Genomic DNA, 23,995 nt, shown 5'->3' with positions numbered 1-23,995 from the left:
AAAACATATATGAATAACTTGAACAGGTGAACTATGCGGTGCTAAAAAGTAGTAAGCTGCTTACCATCCCAGGAGTCCACTCAAGATGTAACAGACTCATGAAATGCTGAACTACTTCACTACCATTGGAAGAGGATTCAGTGTGCAGACCAAATTTCCATACAATAATCAACATGGGAAGTGATTAGAAAAGAGTTGTTAGTGAAATTCATAGTGCAGCATGTATTTTACAAATTTTAATTAATAATGAAATGCCAGCTTCTTCATGCTCTTTGTGCGGTGGTTATTTTACTGGCTTCCTACTCAGAGGCCCCAGGTTTGAATCCTGGCGTCACCGAATATTTTTCAGTAGTATCTCAATCCCTACTTGAAGTACTTTGTGGAGACCATTTTAAGTGAGTATGCCATCCATTGAATGGGACGTTAAACTGCGAACCCCTTAGCACCTTTCATTAAGAGTTGGCTAATGCTGATGCCAGGTTTCTCTCCACCCTTCATCCTTTCCTGTCCATCCCTAATGGTGTAAATGACCTTAGTTGTTGGTTTCCTTCCCTAAATACTGCTACTCTTTGTTATTAATGCATTTCAAATTCCTGCTAGGGGCACTCCCCTATGCACTTTCATTGCTGGGCATACTTCTATCTTCATTATTGGAGATAGTGTAAAATTAATAAAATTTGCTCATATGAAATAAACCAAATTTTATTCATAGATGAATTCATTTATTTTAAATAATATTTATATTTTACATATTTTAGCAAAAAGTTTAAAAATACACTTTAGAACTAAGTCAGATTCTCCAATTTTTGAAGCTTTCACATATTATGCTTTCCAATGAATATGTTCCACTCTTCCCTCCAATTCACTCTCTATACACTCCTCCCTTAATTTAAAGGGTTTTTGAGTTCATCCTTTCACTCCACCAATATTCAACAACTTCAATCCAACAATTTCAGAGTTTAAAAATCATTCGCCTTCCAAGGCGAATGATTTTTAAACTCTGAAATTGTTGCATTGAAATGCACATTAGTGGATGACCCCGTTAAAAGTTACTGTTGCGGCATCTCCGCAGTTTCTTTGAAATTCAACAACTTCTGTGATAGCTCCTTGTTTCCTAATTAACTAGTTCATCTTGTCAACAATCAACGATAAACCCTTTCATCCTAGCTTGCCACCCCTAAAATCATTATATAACATGCTGTTCGCATACTCCCCATCAAAGAATCCAAAGAAAATTTTTCCCATTCATTTCATATCAAAAGAAAAACTGTTCCAAATGTAGCCTTCACTTCTGCATACATTGGAATATAGGCTGCAAAACACACAGGTAATAATTGCCTATTATACCTGTAGCTCCAAACAATACTTCATTGAGGTAGAATCAATCATGAAGTGAGTCAACTAAAACTGTGCACAAGTTCTAAATTAGTGGGAAGAGTGTATATGCTACTGATAGGAGGGCCTGAGTTTGATTCCTGGTGGATGCCTTCTGGGCACCAACAGCTTCACCCAAGCTGTGTGATTTTCAGATACCAGATATTCTCACAGGTAGCAGAGAAAAAGGAACTGGCTTCACTACCCTATTATGTGAATTTCACATGCTGTTAGCCTTTGTTAGGCAAGCTCCATCTTCAGCTGTAAAAGCAACCTTTGCATTTTTTACTTTAGTTGGTTGAGTATTATCAATACTGGTCATTTATCTTATATGACTCAGCTCTTCACTTAATTCATGTATAGGCCAGCCTTTTGATATATTTTTTCTCTTTGATGCTTAACATTATATACTTCATGCATCTAATAAAGGTTCTTTTTCCATAGTTCTTTCCATGAGAACTAGGTTCATCATGGCACAAAAAGTGTTCAAGTAGATAATCCCTCATTTCATTTCTTCTTCTCTTTTTACTATTTAATATCTGTTAGCTGCTGAATCAGTCCATTTTAATATTTCACAGTTCTCATGTCTCTCCTATTTTCCATACTCCTCCTGTAAAATAAATTATTAAAAATCTAAAGTTTGAAAAGCTGAACAATACACAAAATATGCAATTGTACACCCATTGATGAGAAAAAAATGATCTAGGAAGACAAATGGGAGTGATTATGCCCATACTGAAATATTTAATCACACACAAATATACTTATTTCATCGTTGCTCCAGTGACCCTAGTTAACGAATACCATGGTCCTATGGCATTAATAGAAATTACTAACATAGGAAAGAATTACCATCATGCAGCCCTAGTCCTTGGAGGAAACGCCAAATCATTTGCACTACAACAAACAACTCTCCAGAAAATTAAAAAAAAAAACAAAATACAAGGTCTGTACAAAAAAAGATTGAGACTGGTCTTTTTACGTGTGAACTGCTTGACAAATCACACTCAGTGAGACGACACTTTGCAGTGGCATCTGGCAAACTTTCTCCTGTTTCCAAAGTTGAAATCCACCGTGAAAGGTGCCAATTTGAAACTATTGAATACATCCAACAAAACTGTACTGCAGACTAAAAGACTAACCTAACAAAGGGTACTAATAAAACCAAGTATTTATTTAAACAGTCTCGTCTTTTTTGTACTCACCTGGTAATTATTGTGTAATTTAAATGAACGGATTTTATTTAACTTTGCGATGACTCACATTATCCACCTCATTTATTCCTAAATTGAAACATGACTTATTTCACCATGATTTATTATTACAATTCCATTAACATCCCTGAGTTTCTAAACAACATTATACACAAATTACTACTGATTGCATGCCAAATATTATGGTAGAAAGTATATCATCTTGAGAAATGTTCACTGTCAATTGTATTAAGAAAAAAGACAATTAGTCAATGAATGAGCTACTCCTAAAGTGCATTATAAAATGGATTATAATGATGATTCTAATTAAATTATTAAATCTCATTCATTGGTTATTGATAACCAATTGAACAGTAATTAGCTAAGACAAGATCAAGCGTTTCAATTAATATTTATGTATTACTACTGTCATCCTTGAATTATTCAAATGATGAAATAAATGGCCAGATTGCCTACAAAGTGTCATTAAGTCATTACAATTACTTTTTGACTGATATTTGTTATCTGATGGCATCTCCTGGTTAAGGAGAATGTGTGAATTTATGGCATATTTAAAATGGAGGGGCCAGAGAGGAAAAATATTGTTTCATATATTGTTGTAGTGCATATATGAAAAAATTTCCTCAATAGAAATATTTATATTTCACAAAAAATTTTTTCATCATAGTTCAATGCATCATTACTACCACTTGTTTATTAGGTCTAAAAAATTATCTGAGTTTTAAAAACTTGGGTAAATGTTACAGAGAATTTTTTTGCCACCAGTAATTACTTCAAATTAAGATTCTATTGCACAGCAATTTATCATCAAATGATTACTAGTTCATATCCTTATGGTGGTTGAATTGAATTAACTCACCAATGTTTGATTATCACCTCCTGTCTGTCATCTTTTGCATATTGAGCAAAGACGAAGAAGCTCCTGTATCAGGCATGCTATACCTCTCTAAATGGCACACAGTCTCCACCAGGACCTTTCGACATGCTTTCATCTGGAAATGATCATGCACAATTAATCTCCAATATTCTAAACTTCAATTTATTAATGAGGACAACATGAATTAAGACAATTTAACTCACCTTGGAGTTATTCTGCTTTGATGGCTATTTCAGCACTTCCACCGCTTCTTCCTTACTTACCTTGACCCTTCTAAAAGCCTAGACATCAAAGTTTATCATTTTGTGCCACATCTACCCTTACGTGGTAGAGTTCAACGCAATCACAGCTTTCAAATATTCTTATCTAACTTCCTTTGTTTGCTTTAACAAGTTCCCTAACCACATTTCCTTATATTTACTGCCCATTTTACAATTAAAACAAAATAAATCTAAAATACTGCAAAACTGTAAAGTTTAGAAAAAGAATAATTCTAAAAACTATCCCTAACTTCGAAGAGGCGAATAAAATACAGAGGCAAAAAGTCATGCATATAAATATGGAAATGCTAGTGCAAGTACTATGGCCAATATTAAACTATGTACAAAAATAAAAATTTAAACAAGGAAACATGACTAAAATGAAATAAAGATTAACTTACTAATGCATATACTTAATATCAAGATAAATATATACCTGTATTTAAAAAAAATCATGCAAAACTACGAAAATAAGAATTACTTCAGAAAAGTACAATTATTCATCATAAAAATACCTAAACCAGTCCAAAAATTTCAGGAAGCACTCAATGCAGGACTGACTTTCAGTTTTGGGAGGCTGCAAAATGTTGCACAAATGGACAAGAGCTGTACCTCAAAATAAGTTAGTTTCCGGCATTTGAGTTCATACTGTTGTCCAAGGGTATAATATTCACCTCCCTTAAACCTTTCTTAGACCAGGACTAACTATGAGCAAAATTGGCTAATGCTAGGTTTGTTTGAAAATTTATTATAATGGCTATAAATAAAGATGTTGCATTAATATTTACCTACAAAAGAGATGAGTTTCTAGTCAATTGGGCTCTGTTTACCCTTGAGCTATCTAGAATGAAGATATACATTTATCCCTAATTTTTATCTCTTGGGCTATTTTGTGCATTCTTCAGCCAGATAATCGAAGCTTTACCGCATCAGTGCAGTGAGCAAATACTATGCCTCACATAATATAAAAATATGTAGCAAGGGCAACCAAATTTAAAAATGGCCAAAGAAAATGTTAAGATTTTTGTGGCTGACAGAAAATGGAAAAATCAACTATAGTCTTTATACAAACATACTTTCTTAACATCACTGCAAATGGAAAATATTTTCAGTAATGCTAAGAGAGGTGTTTGTTCTTCTGTTGAAAAAATACTAAATATCATTGAGTTTAATTTCAAACAATTATGATCATAAAAATGATTAATAATTGATCATTATATTGAACGAAATAATTACAAAGAAAAATATGAATCTTTAATTTAATCCTCTAAGGTCAAAAGCAGTACCTTCGACAACCTCAGAACTTTCCCAGATAACTTTGTATCCCTTAAGGAGTCCATGTATATGGTTTTCTGGTGGGGGATCCCAACTGACTTGAAGACTTTGTGAGGTGAAAGCTGTGCATCGCACATCTTGGGGTGGAGTACTTGGAACTAGAGCAATACAATATCAGCATTATGGAGAGTTTACCGCTGGACAGAGTACTTGAGATGCTGGAAATTATTCAAGTTAAAGTGAACAATAACTACTTACCATCTTCCAAGGTGTATGCATTAACTGGTTCTGATTGTGGCCCAGATCCCAAGCTGTTTATAGAAAGCACTACTAAGCTGTAACGCGTGAACTTTTTTAATCCTGAAATGATGCATTCACCACCACCACCTTGGAGTGGACGAAGAGCAACAGTCTCGTACTGGTAGTTTTCATTTGGAGTTCTAAAATATTAAAAGAAACAAATGCGCAATGATGAGAAATACCAAAGGAAATAATATCAACCAAGTCTCTCACAGGTAAAGTACCTATCTTCTCTGAAGCCAACACTAAAAGTAAGACTATCACCATTCCACAAGTCTCTCTCAGGAGGATCCCAGACTACATGGAGCTCTGTCGAACTCAAGGCATCAACTCTAATATTCCTGGGTGGACCACCTGGCTTTTCCCCATCAGTAGTTACATCTAGAATCTAAAAGAAAATAATGAACCACATAAGACATAAATTTGCCATTTAAGTTCACCCATACATGTGGGAGATTTTCAGATTAAGGGTATCATGAAAGCAAGTTCTAGAGGTGGAAGCAAAATAATGCCATCTATAAAGAAAACATTTGGTATAGCTGCTGTTACACTGCATTAGCTATAATCACGTTTTTATAAAGATTATTAGGAGTGTGTATGAATTTCACAGATCAATTTGAAATTATGTAGTTATAAAAGAATTTGATTGAGGTTGAAAATTCAGTTCTAGATTATAGAATTTTGGTAAATAGTTATAAAATAAGTACATGCTATTTGGACATATCCGGTGGCCCATGAGCTCCTTGTATCCCAATTAACTACATTTGGCTCATTATCAGGTTTCACAGGGGCTGAAACATGAGAGTTTGCACTATAACATACCCAAGTTATAAATCCTCATTCCTCGCAATAAAAAATAATCCATCTGGTTTTTTTACCAGTAATATTCTTTAAGTGGTTGAATACACCCATATTTTTGCAATTATTTGCCAAAAACAGCTTAAAAATTAAAATGTAAATAAATAAGAAAATTTAAATGAATATTTAAAGCAACTGATCACTAAAAATACTTGCCAATTGCAATGTGGTGAACATGAACTAAAAGCCAATGTTCTTGTCTGTGAAATCAATTTAAATTTTACTTTCTTGGATTTTAAATTGAATGGTAGTTTTCCTTCAGCATCTCTTTGACTTATAAAATGCAGGGTTAATGTTCAGTTTCAAGTAACTTTGGAAAGGATAGTAAAGAGGAAAATAGATATCATGAAATTATATGAGAACACTTATATCACATGGGACTTTTCAGACAACATTCAAAATTATTATTTTTAATCAACTTAAGTTTTGTGTGAGACCTTTAAGTTATAAAGTTAATTGAAAACCCATGCAACATGGGAGCAGTTGGTAGCTTGGGAATCATGGAAAGTGTTTTACAATTAACTATTCTCTTGAAGATATACAAATGTAAATTCAAAAACAAATGTTCATATGGAAATTGAGCAAATGTCTGGAATATAAAATACTATGATGCAGTATACAATGAATTCATAAGCAGAGTAAAATATTGCCTCTCTCTTCCTGGTGCCTAGGTTTATTAATATATATTATGAAGAAAAATTTGATGCATGCTCATTGAACATCCTCATAAGTCAATGATTACTTTAATTTTTGCCAAAACTAATTTTATAATAATCCAATGAAAATAGTCATTCAAGAGTTATTTCATATTTAGGAAAAAAGGTGGACTAGAAATCTGCATCAAGGTGGATTCATGAAGTATGAAAAAAACCATAAAAACCTTAAACACAGTAATCAACCCGAAGGTCGGTTTGGTAGGTAATGGCAGAGTTAACCCAGTACTAAACCTGACAGCATGTGAAATTCAAACATCAGGGTAGGGGGGGCAGTTCCTTTCCCTGTGCCGATTATGGTTTCCCAGGAAGATCTGGTACCCAAAAAATCGCATAGCTTGGGTGGAGCTGCAGGTGCCCAGAGTGGCTTGTCCAGGAATCGAACCTGGGTCCTCCAGTCAGTAGTCCAACGCTCTCCCCCTGGACTACCACGACCCACTCATGAAGTATAGTGGTCACAAAATTCAAGTTCCAATTTTTGTTGCAAATTTTAATATCTCCAACCTAAAGAGAGGACTTGCTGTATATTAAAAGAAAAAATATTAATTGAGTTAGGCTGAATATTTGTGTAAAACTTACATCACTTGCTTGACTTCTCCCCAGGTCATTCTCTGCGAAAAGGCGGAAGTGGTAGACAGTTGCAGGGCGTAGGCCTCCAATGTGTGCCACAGCATGATTGCCTGGCACAGTCTGATGGGATGTATGTCCATGCCACATATCTAAGAAGTAGTAAATTACCCATTAATGACTGAGCACTCTTCATTGATTCTAAGTTGAGTGTCAATTTGCACAAGTCATATTTTAGTAATTTTAGATCAGGAGTGGGTGAATGAGACTGAAAATATAGGTGAGGGCAGAATATTTTAAGAAACCAGGGGTGAGAAATGTAACTCAGAAATTCCTGAAGAAGATCATGTTCCTTTCAGTTATGAGGTCAGTTCATGTTTGGTATAGGTCACTTTGTGTGAAAGCTCCGGAAAAAGCCAGAAGTATGGTAGGGCTAACTTCAATAGTACCAGTTGTATGCATACTAATGACTCACTTGAAGTATCTTTTGGGATTCCAAACGTTCAAGGATAAAATTGTATAAAGACAGGATGTATGCTAGGAAAACATTGAGAACAGAAATTTTGACAATTAACATTTTCAATTGTTTTGGAGTGCCAGCATTTTAGATTGTTGTTGTTACTTCATGATCAATTCGAAGTGCTTATGAGTGCTCATGGATAGTGTATACTGAAAGGCTTCATGAAAAGGATAAAAGGATGTATGCTTACTCCAGGGTTGTATCAAAATAGCTTTGCAGCACATTAGATAGATCCAGGCCATTATCCTTTTGATGGAATTCTGGTGTTTTAAATTTATGACATTATGATGTACTTTGCTTTGACAAGAAGAGAAATTGAATTTGTACTTCAATAAAAATGTAGCAAAGCATATTTTAAAATTTACCTGATGCTATCTTGTACTCCACTGTATACTGGGTGATTGGGCTGTTTCCATCTTGACTGAGTATCCACTCTAGTTTTACTGAGCGACTTCCTCGTTCAATCACACGTAGATTTCTAGGAAAGTCAGGAGGTTCTGCAATAAATCAAAACAAGGATAAATGCTTAGATATAGTTATAGAATCATCATGGCTATGCATGTATTGAAAATGCATGTATTACTGGCTTTATATCACAATGTTTTTACTTGCACAGGTCATACTGACACTAAAAAATACTAAATTTTACTGGATGGTAATTGGTAATCAGAAACTGCAATAGTAAACCCTTTTGATACTTCACATTACATCTCATACCATCATTCTAAGCTGTCATACAATAGCGAATTGAATCAAATAATTAAATAGATTTAATTAAATTTTATATCATAAAAGTTTATTCCATAATAAAATCTCTGAACCAATTTTTGGTTGAAGTGCCAACCAAACTTGAAGTTGCCAGTTCAGTTCTCAGCATTACGAATGATATTTGCATTGAAATTAATTTTGAGGCATAAAAAGGTTTATTTGAGAAGTACCTCAAAAGTAACAGAGATATGTACCATCATGCACATAAAATTGTCATTTATTAGAATGCACCAAATTGCATTAATTCACAATATAAAAACTAATAATGTGATTATGGCAACAGTAGGAACAGTATTTGCTTCTTTATAGCATAGGACTATTTAATAAATCATGACCTCTCGTAGGTTCTGAATAGTTATGCATGATGGTGGACTTAATAACTGTGTAAAAAATTAAACTGTGTGACATAATAAAAAAACATAGACAAATCAAAGGGCAAAAGTTTTATACTGAAATTTTGAAACATTTCATGGAATCTTTGATTGATTTTACAATCTTACCTAAGGCATGTGTGAAAACTAGCTTCTTATAAATATTGGTTCTGAAACAAAATCATTTCATTCTATTGAGTTTTTATTTGACTGGGGTTTCATCCAATAGAGAGCAGGATAAACATAAAATATAAGAAGTGAATTGAGACTCTACTACAGCGTTTATTTGTATATAATTGTAGTATCCAAATATTAAAAATAAAATAGATAAGAAGAAGGCTTAATGGACAAGATATGAGCCAATGGGTTTGAGCATACTGTGAAATAAATTGGGCTTATAAGGAAGAAAACAAAAGAGATAGGCCCATAAAATAGACCAAACAACAAATAAATGGTCTAAATCAAGGGAAACGTAAGAAAGATAAGTGACCAGAGGAAAAGAGGATTAGCTTAGGATAGAGAAGGAATGAAGGTTGCTGTTTTGTACACTTTGGATGGAAACTTAAATGAATGAATCCTTATATTCTGCTGATTCTTGTATTCACCTCAAATAATTCAATCAAAGATCTCTCTATTCCATTCAAGGACGTTGTTTAAGAAAGGTCAGTCCATAGGCCAAAAAATCACAGCAATCAACCCTAAGGCTGGTCCAAGGGAAACGGGTAGAGCCCTCTTCATACTACACACTAGCTTGTGATACTGTGAGCACTGTAAGCAATGCTTGCCCAGAAAATATTGGAAATATGAGTAAAATTTACTTTTCTGAAATAGCTCTAAATTAATGAATAAACACATTCAAAAAGTACTCATTTTTATATCTGCTTCATTTCAGACATGTCAGGATATAAGGAGAAGACACCATGCTTCATAGAATCCAATCCTACACGTAAAGATAGGCCCTTTATGGCACATATATTAAAATATTGGTAAAAAAACAAAAACTCAGTGATTTCATATATCTAATTGAATAACTGATTCACACAATTCTAGCTTGACTTTCTCTATACCATTTTCATTTATATGATGAGGTATAACTATACTCTTAATACAGCATTTTTCCTGGTTTGAACTTACCTGTAACCTAAAAAATAATAAAAGAAAAACAGAATAAAAAGCAATGTAACAGGTAAAGACTAACTCCTCCTTATCTGATTGAACTAGTAGCTAATATTTCCATGAGGTGTAAACACTAAGAATACTGAACAAGAATATTCCTCCCAACTATGGCATCAAATTTTGGAAATAAATACTACTACATCAGGTTTTGTGCTCATGTGAAAAATCGTGCTGATTTTCACTAGTTAGAGCTAACTTATAAGCATTATTTTATTTCATTTCTTTTACATGGACTTCTGCCAAAATTACAGCATTTCTTCATTGAATACTGAACGTGTGTGATAAAATCACTGGCAGATGTGAGTGGCTCTTGTAATGATGATAAAACCATGTGCATTATTCAGAGAATTTGTACAGAGAAAATTACTCAAAAAAGGAAGAAGATTACAGAGCCACTAGGGGCTATAAAAATTAGTTCTTACTATCAGTACCCTAAAAGTGTTGCAGGATATCAGGCTTTCCCAGCAAATAGACTGGGGGATATGTTCTCAGGTTTCTCACCATGCTATGTTCCCAGCATGGACATTTCAAAGTATTCTACATAGTATTCTATTTTGCAGATGCTACAGTGTAGCAAAACTAGTCGACAACAAGAAAGTCTTTCTGATGGATAGAGATAAATCGGGAGGGGGGGAAAGGTTTGGTGTATAATGGATAGTCACTGTGTTTAGGTAGGGGATAGAGGTCATTAATGGTACTTAGGTAGCAATTGTGAAATGTCTAGTAGGGGGAGAGGAAGAGGAAAAGGTGGTCGTTGGCGATGGTTTCCTTTCTCTGTACACTGGTCAGTATGGTCAATTGTTTGTGGATGGCTATTCGTGTCTCCTTCCTCTCCTCACATTCTCACCCACCCCAGTTTCCTCCTCCCCCTCCATCCCCCCCACCATCCTCCACCTGACCTCACCCATTGACGATATATAATATACTTGTCCATATTCACATGAGATCTGATGGACCTATGATGTCTTCAGTTTGAGCTTGTCTTCAGGAATTCTGACAAATGTTTTCAAGTTACCCAATGGTCTCTGGATGGTTTCCCCCCTAATATCCTCAGGATATTGAGGAGAAAGAGAAAGGGCTGGCTCTGGCAATCAATTACTTTTTCACACTCTAATGTCACTTTAGAGAGTACTTCACCAGACCAAGGTTATAGGGCTATGTCTCTCACCCCATATCCATTTGATTGAATGCTGCATCTAAAGTGTTGAATTTGAGCTTTTAAGTTTTCTGCATCTGACACAGGATTGGCCTAATGCACAGGGAAAGAAACTGGTACCCATACTCTGTTGCAAAAATGTCACATGCTATAGTGGTTAGAATAACGAAGACTCTACCTTCTCTGAACAACCTAACCTTTGGGTCACAACTATGATCTATGCTCTAAAGCTCGTTTTTTTAAGCTGTGCAATTGCATCTGAGCCAGTGTACATGTTTCTTTTGCTGTCTGCCATTAGAGTTTCATTATGAATGTATTGCATACAAGGTCACATGAGTAGAAAAGAGTTACTGTAGAATGGAATAGATTCCTAATGCAGTGCATCCTGATTATCCATGCCAATGAATGCACGATGAAGCATGAATATTCAAAAAACAGGGATAATCAAAATATACAAAAAATATGGTCATGATATAATTGGGTTCTTTTTGTATAAACCCAAGTCTTTAAAGAAACAAGTGGCTGAGAATAGGAAACAAGTGAGCTCTCCTTTTTTATTCCTTGTGATTGATTTTAGTTCTTTTTAATGATGGAAAGTACAATTTTTTCCATTTTTTAGCCATTTTTATAATGGTCGAATGAAATTTTTACCAGAACACAGAATCGTCATCTAGAGAATAACAAACTGTATTGTTAGAAATTTCAACCAATTTCATAGCCAGGAAAAAACAAATGATTGACATAGGATGAATATTGTTTATTAGAATTAAGAATTGTTGATTCTAATACCGAAAGTAATGAAATAGTGATACCAATGATATTAATAGTGTTTTGATGGTTTATGGCTTACTTTTGAAAAGGTTAAACCACATATTTTCTTGCCTTAAAGGAAAATGCTGAATTCTAAGGGCTAATTAATGCAAGAGAAACCATAATGGGAAGAATGAATATTACAAACATGTTTGCATTAAAGCATCTTCCATGCTGGGAAGAATGAATATTACAAAAATGTTTACATTAAAACATGTAAATACTAATGGTGTTTGATTTTGACATAAAAATTAATGTCAAAGTTTCAAAGTATTTAATTATCTTTACAAAAGTAATATTATTAAAATTTTGAGGTTCTGAGAAGAGAAAATACCATAGAGAGTGCCTAAAATGGTCACTCCACATGCGGATATTTAAGAGTTTATGTAGTTCAATACATATTTTTAAAGTTAGTTACAAACATTTATACCACTCATATGTTTAATGCATTTAGAGAAAATAAATCAAAATTAATCTCTCTTAACTTACTCTCAAGAAGTACCACATTCTATGAAATTGAGAGGGTTAACTTATATAAAATGCATCTTAAATATTATAATGACAGTCCTACAAGGAATTAACAAAGGAATCAAGCAGAAAAGTCTTGAAGTTCCAGATCATCTTTGGAGTTGGTTTCTACAATGCCATGTGAATATTGTTTTCATGGAAAATATGAGTCATTTAATCTTTCATTACTCAAGTACTTAAAGCACTTGCAAAAAAAATGATTCAGCAAATCTTGGGTTGGATCTGATAAGGCAAGCTGAAAAACATTATGGATCCAAAATATGTCACCCATTTTTAATGTAAAAAAATTAATTCAGATTATAGGCAAATGTATTTCCCTTCTCTTGAGAATCATACCTTGAATGTAGAGTTGTATGCTACTTTCATCACGCCCAAATGCATTTGTGGCAATGCAATAATATCTTCCACTGTCTTCTCGGGTGGCAGTAGAAATGCCCAGCTCAGAGGCAGCCACTCCATTGGTGACATTTATTTCCTTCACTGTGTACCTGGAATATATCATATTAGTCAGAATTGATAGGCATAGTATTGATTGTTCAATTGTATTGATCCTTAAACTAAGTAATTATTGAGTTACATCTCACTATTATGCAAATGACTCCTGTGCATGCATCAAATGGCAAAAATTGGTGACTTACTGTAGACTGAGTTAAATAGAATGAAATGCCATAAAATATTTTCCTTGAGATATTTATTTATTCAACATTAATCCAAAAACAGCACTTTGGGCCTTTCAATTAGACTATTAACAATGAGATATGTAAAAATGGACACAATTACAGAACCCAAGCCCTAGGTGGAGGGAAACCCACCCAGGCAAGAATCAAACCCCTGACCTTTGGATTGGTAGATGAGGACATGACCCTGCAGCCACTGGGGCTGACAATTGTTGTACAAGTTTCTGTGATTCCATATTAAATAACGAGTTTGAGCACAACATGGAAAGAGACAGTGCATGGTAACAGTAACCTGTGGTATAGCTGCTATAATCATCTTGATGAAAACTTGGAATGCTGATTTAAATGAAGATACCTGGTAATACTTTTGATAAAGGGAAGAAAGTGGGAAATTCTAATAATTTTGATCTCAGTCTGTATCAGAACCCAGGAAGCTGCAAATTAATTACACTACTCCTAAATCTGTATTTATCCATAGTATAATTTAATTGATATCTCTCCAAGTCCCTGGACATTTAATACATACATCTGCCTATTGTGACCTCTTAACCAAATGTTCATTATGATTGAAGACCATAGTCCCCTGCCTCACTTTCTTCACCAGTCTACTTCTCCCTTCATCACTCCCTCCACCCCTCACAGGGTTACAGTCCTCCATAGCTACCAAATATTTCATCCTCGGGACATTGCAAATATTCCCTCTATTCGACCGTATATCCTATTCCTTCCTCCCTATGGCTAATTTCTGACATTTAGGCCTGAAAAATGACCAAGTTTTCTAGTCCAACTTTTACCTCTACTAATATTATTCAATCACTCACCTACTCAATGTGTATTATGAGTCATACTAAATTGTTGTTCAATACTACTTTCATCCCTTACAGAATCTTTTCTCCTCTGCTATATGTCACTCTCCAACCATTACTCTAGTAATCCCAGCTATCTTTCCATCTCACCTTGCATAGCCTTAAACATTTTTATTTCCTCTTCCACCTCCTGCCTTATACCTTCAAATTTCCCAGTCTCAACATAATTTCAACTTGTTCAGTCCTCTTCAGAGTGTTCTGTGCTGGTGCCATCAATTTTGCTGCTGAGTTTGTGAGACAACAACCAAAAAAAACCTTGCCTCTCCCACTGCCAGAACCAGTGGGATCCCATAGTTACAAACTATGTGAATACAAAATTTAAGAATAACCTTTATTATGGATTTTTGAGCTGGACTCTTTACTCAGCTCAAGCCACCATATCTCTTGGATCTGATCTTTGATGCACACCCATACATAATGATAAGTGTAGGATTTGTTCTCCAGAGGACAAAGTAATTGATCAAATCACACCCTGACCATCCTTGCTCAAATTAAGAGTGTGGTAATGCAAAGATATACATGATAACCTGAGGATGGTAAGAAATCAGGTTGTAAGAATGAAGTTTTCACTCATTTTGTTCTAATTAGAAACATAAAGTTGAAAACCTAGTGAAAATATCCAACTCAGCCGCCCTTGATAAAACACCAGATATCTTTGGTGCAATGCTTTGTTAAAGGATGGCGTCAAGAACAAAATAACATTGTTTAGTAACTTTTCTTCAATTATCTGATTTTTTCAGGTTTTCAAAATTAATATTTAAAAGTATTAAAAAATAACTCCCAAATAAAGTCTGTCATTTTTCCAGATTTTCCAAGTAGGGGGCAGCCAGGAATATAGTAGGCAAGGTACTTGCTGAGCTAAGGGGAAAAGATTCTTTTTAAAGGCACCAGGAGGTAACAGTGAGCATGTGAGTGACTGGCTAGTTAAGGAAGAAATGAATAGATTTTATTTGGAATACCTGGCAACTGATGCTTTGCAATTTGCATACCATTATGCTCGCGGGATTCATGCTCAGTCCCAATGTGCATAAGGGTATGAAAATGGGTACTTATATTGGGGCAAGAAATTTTTATTATGTTACATTCTGACTCACTTGCTAGAGATAACTTAAAGTATTTAAATAAAATACAACAAAATATAGCACTGACTATCATGTATTTTAAGGAAAAGACTAAATTCAAGGTACATTTCAAATTGGAATTTTTCAAAATGTATTCCAATTGGCACAATATTCTCACCATGATTAAATCTAAATACATTTAAATTAATGCTTTATTTCCATATCTGTTAAAGCAAGCACATGAAATTTAAGTTTAAGGCACACCAACTCCCTGGGTCACAAGCTTTAAAAGTTGAACTGCCACCAGGGATTTCTATTACAAAGGTATTACAAGAAGAGAGTTTGGTGAAGGGTATTTTGGGAGAATTTAGGTTGGTAGCTCCTTAATTCAAAATTACTACAGGAAAGACTTAAATAAAGATACGGGACACATGAGTTTTCTTGTGACATGGATGGAATTATTATGGTACATAATTACAATAGTAGTTTGACCATCAAGATAAAATAAGGGAGGCACCTACAGATCTAATGAATTGTTCTTCCCTTAGACAACATAAAATTATAAAAAAACTGGCCTGACCACCCAAATATTTTTCCTTAAGCACCAAAACGGAATTGTTAATGATCAATTATTGCATAATTCATGAGCAAGTGTGAACTCATATTTGTGCATGCATGGCTGGTGCCCTAATGTCTACGGCCACATGCCCTTGAGGTGGCTTTTAGGGTATTCATAAAAAACTAACTTATAATTGTCTTAGGGATAATAATGCTTCCATGCACCATTGATAAGTTGACTTAGTTAAAATAAAACCATTACCTGTAATCAGTGGCTGGATCTAATGAACTTCCTGCTTTTCGCCAAATTATTTTCATTGGCTTATCTCCATTAACCTCACAACGCAAACTTGTTCCTGTGCCCAATCGGGTAGTCTGATTGCTATGCCTTGTGGTAAAATGTGGAGGAGCTAAAACAGAAAAGGAGTTAGTCCCTTACTAGAATCCAAAGAATGAAAATAATACTAATTCAAAAATATGAAATCACTTATTTTATATGATCAGGTGAAGGTCATTGCTTGTTACTCGCTCTATATATGTGCTTCAAAATCCTGCAAACTGCATTCTTAAAAAGGCAAGTTTTTCTCTCAATATATAATAACTTAAAACAAGTAAAATTCAAAAGAAAAACGAATAAAATTATTTACTTAATAATCTATCCTAAAAATTTTCAAAAGTTGACATTATTATTTTCTAGTGTGGGTTACATTTGCTGAAATCCTTAGCTACAGGGATCCCGTAGATAAAAAAAAATTAATATAAAAATGTAAGACCTTCCACTAGAAGCCATTACTAGCCTTCTGAATAGTTACTAATTGACATATGTGGCAAAACCCCCTACCCCAATTTTACGCATAGGTGCCAAAACTCCATGCCATTCTTTGAAACTGATAATGCTGTAACACAGTGAATTATGTTAAAGCAATCTATGGAGCAGTACTGATAACTATCCTTCAATATGAATGTCCATCAAGTTTTAACCCTATTAATTCCCATGAGCATATAGTGGTATCACAATATATTAAGTATTGTGCCTAAGAATTTTTCTCTTACAAAGAGAATGGGCCTTCACCGTAATAACTGGTTATAAGGGATAATATGTTTTATCATCGTCAATTTTATTTGTGAAAAGGGTATACTGATTAATTTAGCCTACATAGTAAGCATATAGATCTGTTTCAAAATATCAGGTACATCATACTAAGTTGAGGTGGAGACCCATAAGCAAGCATTCCTTTGCTTTATGACTAGGGAGAGGAATTGCTAAAAAAATATTTTGTGGTTCCCTAAATCTTAACTTAAAACTTAAATTTTTATTGATCATGCAGATATGCAGGCATTTGAATAAACAAACATCAAATATAAAAGAGAGACTTCAATTTCATAGCACTTGCATACAAAGGGAATGATGGTGGGACAGTACAAAAGTAAGAGAGTTTATTTACCATAAACAAATATCCGCAGAATTTTTATTAAAAATTCCAAAATGGTATTTCTTACTAGTATTAAATTTTTTTGAAACTCCCCTAAGAATAAAAATATAATTTTACCCGTAATCTGAACTATATTCAAATTTTAAAGACTATAAAATCATAACAGGCACTAACTAGTATCTTACTGATACTGCTGTAAAATTCAAATTTAGCACAAACTCAGTTTACATTCTGCACTTTAACTTTATATATACAAAAAATAATATAATATTCACAGATATTTTAGGGGATGCTTAAACACCTTCAGTCCTCATACTGGAATTCAAAGTAGGAGCATTTTACACTATGTACCCACATGCAGTAATAAAATAATATTTAAAAAATATAAATATCAATTACCATTAACTGTGAGAAAAATGACTTTACTCAAACCAGCACCAATGCCATTGACAGCCTCACAAAGATAGTAGCCTTCATGGTCTTCATTTAAATGGGGAAGAAGAAGAGTCCCATTGGATTGGATGATCCTTATTCCACTTGACTCTTGAGACAGCAAATCTCGGTAATTCCCAGGCCTCTGACCTGCAATGACACTTGTCAAAATCAGCATATAGGAGGAAGTAATTGCTCAAGGAAATTTATTCTTTGTTTATTTTGAAAGATGTATAGGTGATTCAGTGCTCTCTGGCTCGACTATAGCAATTAATGAAGATTAGGCTGATATGTGAGGGTGGCACTAACCTAACAAAATCCAGCACCAGAAGAATTACACTGCTTGAGTGAAGCTGAGTAAGCCGAGAGCACTCACTCACAATTGCACGCGAGCCCTCCAGTCAGTAGCCCAGGGCCACTGAACTACCACACCACTGTTTTGCTCTAATGACTGCTACTGCTGAATTTTCATTGGAAGGGATTGGTATTTCCAATGAATTTTGATTTTGGCTCACTAATAATTTCATCACAAAATACAATACAACTCAAGTTCCTTCTTAATATGAACAATCAGATATATTTTATCCAGGATTGTCTAAAAACAGTTAATACCAATATTTATTTAGAAATTTATTAAAAACCACACATTATCATTGCAGTCAAGTTTTCATTCTATCATGTGGAAGAAGATTATGCATTACAATTACTTGGATACATATTATTTGAAAATTTGAGAGCCAACGCTATAGAATCTCCTCAGACAAGCCCTTTCCACTTGAAACTAAATGGCTAGGGACCAAAGTGGTGAAACCAAAGTAATGATGGCTTTTCATTAGGCTGTGCACTTTGAGCTTACCAACTGCTTTCCTCCAGGTTATAGTGGGATGTGGAAATCCATCTGCTTGACAATGGAGGGCAAAGGGGATACCTTCAGCAGCTGCTTCATCTTGGGGTTCCACTATCCAGCGAGGGGGCACTATATAGCAGAGAGACAAGCAAAGCCAAAATACATGTTATTATTTCATTAATGATGACAACATAGCTACACATGGAAATTTTGCAAGACAGAGCTAAGTATTATCTCACATTCTCTTTACAAATACATTGCCACAATATTTCAAGTATTTCTTTGAATATTATTGTCTCCTTTTATTTTATTATTGAAAGTCCTGTGAGTTGCAGGATTAAAAAAATTGCAAAATTGAATGGCAGTGATTTTTTTATAAGCTATCAATTATTATAAAGAAAATGTTTTCCTTGCATGACAAAAAACTTTTCAAAACACTGAGTGATAACATAGCATTACTGGTGATTCTGGACCAAACAAGTGAATTTGGTGTGGTGGTTTAAAATAACTATGAAAATCCGTACAGGGTTGTGCTGTCAGTGATTTCCTTCATGTCAGGAAATTTATGCATATTCTTTCCTTACATTGGTGCAATTAAGCAGCTGCCGAACCAGAAGCAAACATCAATTTCCAGCGTCTGCTTCCTATCAACTGTAACGCACATGCAAGGATGGTGATAAGGTGGGTGACTTCTATTTGGTGAATTGTTTGGTAATGGGTAAGGCTCCAATGTTAGTGATTACTTTGGTGCAAGGCTATGAGGCAGGTGAGGGAATGTGCTCATTTTGCTTGCATGTGTGTTTGCAACAAATTAGCAAGCCTGTTAAAGTGGTCACCAATATTTCCCAAAACTTGTAGTACTAGCTTGAACATATTGGTAATCAATGGTACACAAGTGATATATATGGACTGGCTCACTGTAATCATTACCTTACCGAGCATCTTCCAGTCCTATACAGTGAGGACAATGTGCAAATGGATCTCTGGTAATTAACTCCTCCGCAGAACATACATACATGATGCTAGGCGCAATGCTACTCGTGATGTTGTTACAATACTCATGAGTAATCATTACCAATTCTGGAAAAAGAGCTGTGACAAAGAAAAGTGAAGTGCTTATAGGCTTTTTTTCAGGCACATGCTGTAAAATTTGTCATGCACATCATGCAAGATTTTGGAAAGTCCTACTTTACCGCTAACCACTAATTCCGCAGTATGCGAAACTTCTGCTACTGAATTCTTCGCTAGGCAGGTAAAATTTCCTGTATGGCTAGAGGTGACTCTTTCAAGAACAATTGTACTAGAATGAGCATCTATGCCTATGATCTTTAAACCCCATGAAGAAGGGATGGGCTCAGAGTCTTTCAGCCAAGATATGGTAAATGGAGGATCTCCTTTTTCAATAACACAAGTCACTTGAGCACGAACTCCCTCAGACAGGTCCTTGTTAAAAGAAAAAGGAGCTATCCTAGGTGGAACTGGAAGAACCAATAAATAATAAGATGGTAAGATTCATATCCAGAGAAAAAAAACAACTTGAACAAAGAGAGTACAATGAAGGAGAGAAAGACCACACAAAAAGGCTTGAGAAAATAAACAAGGTAATGGATGAAGAATGAAGTGATTCACTTGGTCAATTTATTACTGAAAACTGTGAAAGATATCATACTTCTGCTATTTAGTAGTCCAAATTCTAAGCAAAAATGAAAAAGACTTCAATGGTACCTTAACCAAACTTACTGGTGCTCAAGATAATAAAGATTCACAAAAAAATGCCAGGCAGTTGAAAAAGAGAAAGGAAGGGTATGAGAGATATCCCTTGACCAGTGAATATATTCATGTTTCATCCATCTTATATGCTGCTAGAAGAACAGGAAATATCAGGCCAGCCGGTCGCAGCTTGAAGAGAAGACGATGACCTACAGGGGAAATTTTAAAAGCATTTACCATGGACGAGCAAAAGGGCAGAGCGAACGGTGGATGCTGCTTCATTCTCAGCCACACATGTGTAGTTGCCATTGTGAGCTGGTGAGACGCTCACAATTCTTAACGCCAGATCAAACTCCCCAATCTGGTAGGTGCTCATCAAAGCAGCTGGATCCTGGGAAGCTGCATGAGTGTGCCCCAGCCCTCCTATCTCCCCCACTGACCCAGCCCTCACTGGGTGCCCATCCTTGGTCCATTCTATTCGAAGGGGCGAGTCCCCTTCACTAACAACACAGGTGACATGGACTCGGGAGCCTGCCTGAATGTTTGCTGGGAAGCTGAAAGGCTCAATTTTAGGAGGGACTGAAAGAGCAAAACAATACTTGGCTGTAGTCACTGCAACAATAAAGAAATAATATTTGCACTTGATCGAGACTAATGGACAACTGTACGCCTTGTTAATTTTTAACTAGCAAACATATACATTGACTGAGCAATTTTTAAATGGAATATGGAATTTTCAAACAAAATATGTAATATTTCAGTAGGTATTCACTACTATATGAGATATTAATTTTTAACTAATGCAGACATTTTTTCAGAAAGCGCCTCTGAAATATAATTTAAGGCTTAATGCACAGTGAGTTGAATATGATTTAAAATGCCCAGCTTGGATTTTTCATGTTGCAATACTAATTTTCAAATAAATTTTATGAAATGATAATTTACCATGTTAATGATTACTCTTAAGTGTTGATAAAAATTGAATTATGCTACATCAAATCAAAAGATTTTGAAAACAACAAATAATTAATGCACACATCTATTGCCAAAGATGACAGTAAAAATAGACAAAAGGACAAAAAATTTATTTGGGTTGCTGTATCAGTGGTAATTGGAAAGTGTGAAAGTAAAAGAAAAAAAGTATGAATATTAGTCCAATTATAGACAAAATTATTTTTAGATGAGGGCCTAATGATGCATACTCTACTGCACATAACCGAATTAGTGCTGTTCCTGGTTCATTGATTATTCTGGTTGCCATAACTGCCTGGATGTTTTGGGTCTCCAGATGCCCTGGTTTTCTAATTGGAGAAATATCTCATAGATTTACCCATGCTTATTGCACTGGCCATAAAGTAAATACATTTGATGTTTTTCAGTGGTCTGATGAATGCATCTGAATACAAACCACAGTAAAATTCAGGGAAATAATAATTTTGCTGCATTCAAATTGATTTATCTTGATTCTGAAATGGTGAGTATAAACGAAATGTCATAATTTCCCCATTCTATTATTCCTCAGACTATTATTCCCTTGACTGCATTGATTATACAAAACTCTTAGACACAAACCACAATATTCCTGCAACAGTTGTTCACATAAATTTGGGCACAATCACAGCTCTCAATTTTACTATATTAACGTTCTTTAACTTACTTTTCCAGGGTATTTGAAACTATTTTCAGAAATGTTTTCCCAAGTTTGTATCTTTGAAAGACCTTTTCCATTTCTGGCTTGGAATGCTTAGACTACAAAATTAATTAACATAGTTTAATTCGAGAATAGTTCCACCAAAACATGACCTTTATTAATTGATGAACACTACCACATTCTTCTTCTAGTGCCCATATTTGTTTAATGAAGTCTTGATGAAAATTATGAGTTGACTTTTTACTTTATCACAATTAAAAAAATATTACCATAAATAATGTTATGAATATTAACCCACTTTTATCTTCATTGGTAAATATCTTTCATTACTAGCTGTTGCTTAATTCAGTACTTCATGACATATCTCTCAACCCTGCAGAAGTAGCGCATACAAAATTGGTGGCAGTGCCTATTTAGATGAAGAATGGATCACTTTTTTATCCCCTTTCCTGAAAATCTAGAATACATATATACTTACAAAATAAATGCACAGCTAAGAAACAGATGGCGATGAAAATCATGAAATGATATTAAACATGAGAAAGTTTCTGAGAAATCTTCTAAATAATCAGTTGATCATGTGATATCTCTACCATAGTGAAAGATGGAAATCTAAACAATGACATGCTTTTTCAGTCCTTTGATTTGATTTCTTTAACGGTAATCCCACAATATATTTACACTTCAACATTATGAAATAATTCAAGAAATGCTACATAATATTGTAGAGTCGAGAATTTGAAATTTACAGTAATATCAAAATCATTAGCTTAGAAGATTTTAATAATAATTCATTAATACAAGTTCTCAGAGAACATAATATTGATTTCATTCAAATAAATGTAGGGATATCTATATTTAGTGATCTACAAGTATCTTGACATGGGATCTATTAAGCAATTATTTAAAAGTCAAAATGATTTAAATTTGGCACCATTAATGTAGATTTTGTGGGAAATAATAGAGAAAAATACTTTTATGAAAAATTATAAAAATTACTACATTTCATGAATATTTCACTTTGGAAGAAGCCAGCAAACGTTGGAGAGATGCTGCTACTTTTCTAATTCCCACCCAAGATATTCTACTAAATATGATTATCACATGATTTACTTGTCTTCACATTTAGAGATTTGCAGGGCCAGTGTATCTCTATAATTTATGATGTAAACATAATTTGAAGCAATTTTTATCTGCAAACAATATTTATTTCCTTGCTACAAAAGTAAAAGCTAAATTTGTAGATAAGTTATTTTGGTTACAGAAAGAATGCATTTTAAAACTCAAATTTCATTGGTTTTGTTGATAACAAAATTTCTGAATAATTAGCTAAATAATACAATAAAAATTAAGATGGCCACTAATGGAATGAGGGAAGAAAATGAGTACTATGATTTATGAGATGCCAGTTCTCATATTTTAAGTAATTCAATATTTTACCCAAGTCAAACATTTTGCCAACGAACCTTCAATGTGTCTAGTAATCATATAAGTAGGGATCCAGTAAGGAGGAATCCATTTATTTTTATAATTATGCTAAGTATAATACACTGATAATATCTACAAATTTACATTAAATACCTTATCAGTTTTGACCTGAAAATAACACAACTTTCATAAAACATCTGATTAGCTACATAACTGGTACAAGAAAAACTTTCTCAGTACATCATACTTATAAGAAACAAGCAGTATTCACAAAGGATACTTGGTGACTCTTGAGCCACCAGCTGAGCAGCTTAATTGGATGTGAAACCAAGATTTATGTCATAAAATCAATAATAATATAAATAGTTTCTTTATTTAGAAATTAAAAACAAACATTCTTAAGGTATGGGAAACAGTTAATGAGCATCTTCTGCTGAGGAAAGATTAACTGTATTTAAAAAATATGCCAGATGAAACTTGTCTTGAAACTGAAAAAGTCATACTTTGGGAGGTTTATGCACAATCACTTCAGAAAATAATGTATTTATAAGCAGGAAATTGAATG

General features: G+C 34.3%; 1 protein-coding gene across 1 annotated transcript in view; it reads right to left on the bottom strand.

The window, feature by feature from the left end:
* LOC139685913 (cell adhesion molecule Dscam2-like) overlaps positions 1 to 23,995 on the bottom strand; it is a 680,584-nt gene that overhangs the window by 83,446 nt on the left and 573,143 nt on the right. The window contains exons 12-21 of the mRNA XM_071583048.1: positions 19,835 to 20,119; positions 18,651 to 18,770; positions 17,762 to 17,944; positions 16,192 to 16,339; positions 13,104 to 13,255; positions 8,324 to 8,455; positions 7,451 to 7,590; positions 5,525 to 5,688; positions 5,259 to 5,440; positions 5,012 to 5,158 (exon numbers count right to left, since the gene is read on the bottom strand). Coding sequence (XP_071439149.1) covers positions 5,012 to 5,158; positions 5,259 to 5,440; positions 5,525 to 5,688; positions 7,451 to 7,590; positions 8,324 to 8,455; positions 13,104 to 13,255; positions 16,192 to 16,339; positions 17,762 to 17,944; positions 18,651 to 18,770; positions 19,835 to 20,119 — 1,653 coding nt within the window. The remainder of the gene's footprint in view (positions 1 to 5,011; positions 5,159 to 5,258; positions 5,441 to 5,524; positions 5,689 to 7,450; positions 7,591 to 8,323; positions 8,456 to 13,103; positions 13,256 to 16,191; positions 16,340 to 17,761; positions 17,945 to 18,650; positions 18,771 to 19,834; positions 20,120 to 23,995) is intronic.

Source organism: Hetaerina americana, unplaced genomic scaffold, assembly GCF_022747635.1.
Source record: "Hetaerina americana unplaced genomic scaffold, ioHetAmer1.1.p SCAF_12, whole genome shotgun sequence".
NCBI lineage: Eukaryota > Metazoa > Arthropoda > Insecta > Odonata > Calopterygidae > Hetaerina > Hetaerina americana.
The sequence above is the reverse complement of the archived record's forward strand: the minus strand, read 5'-3'. Positions and strand labels throughout refer to the sequence as shown.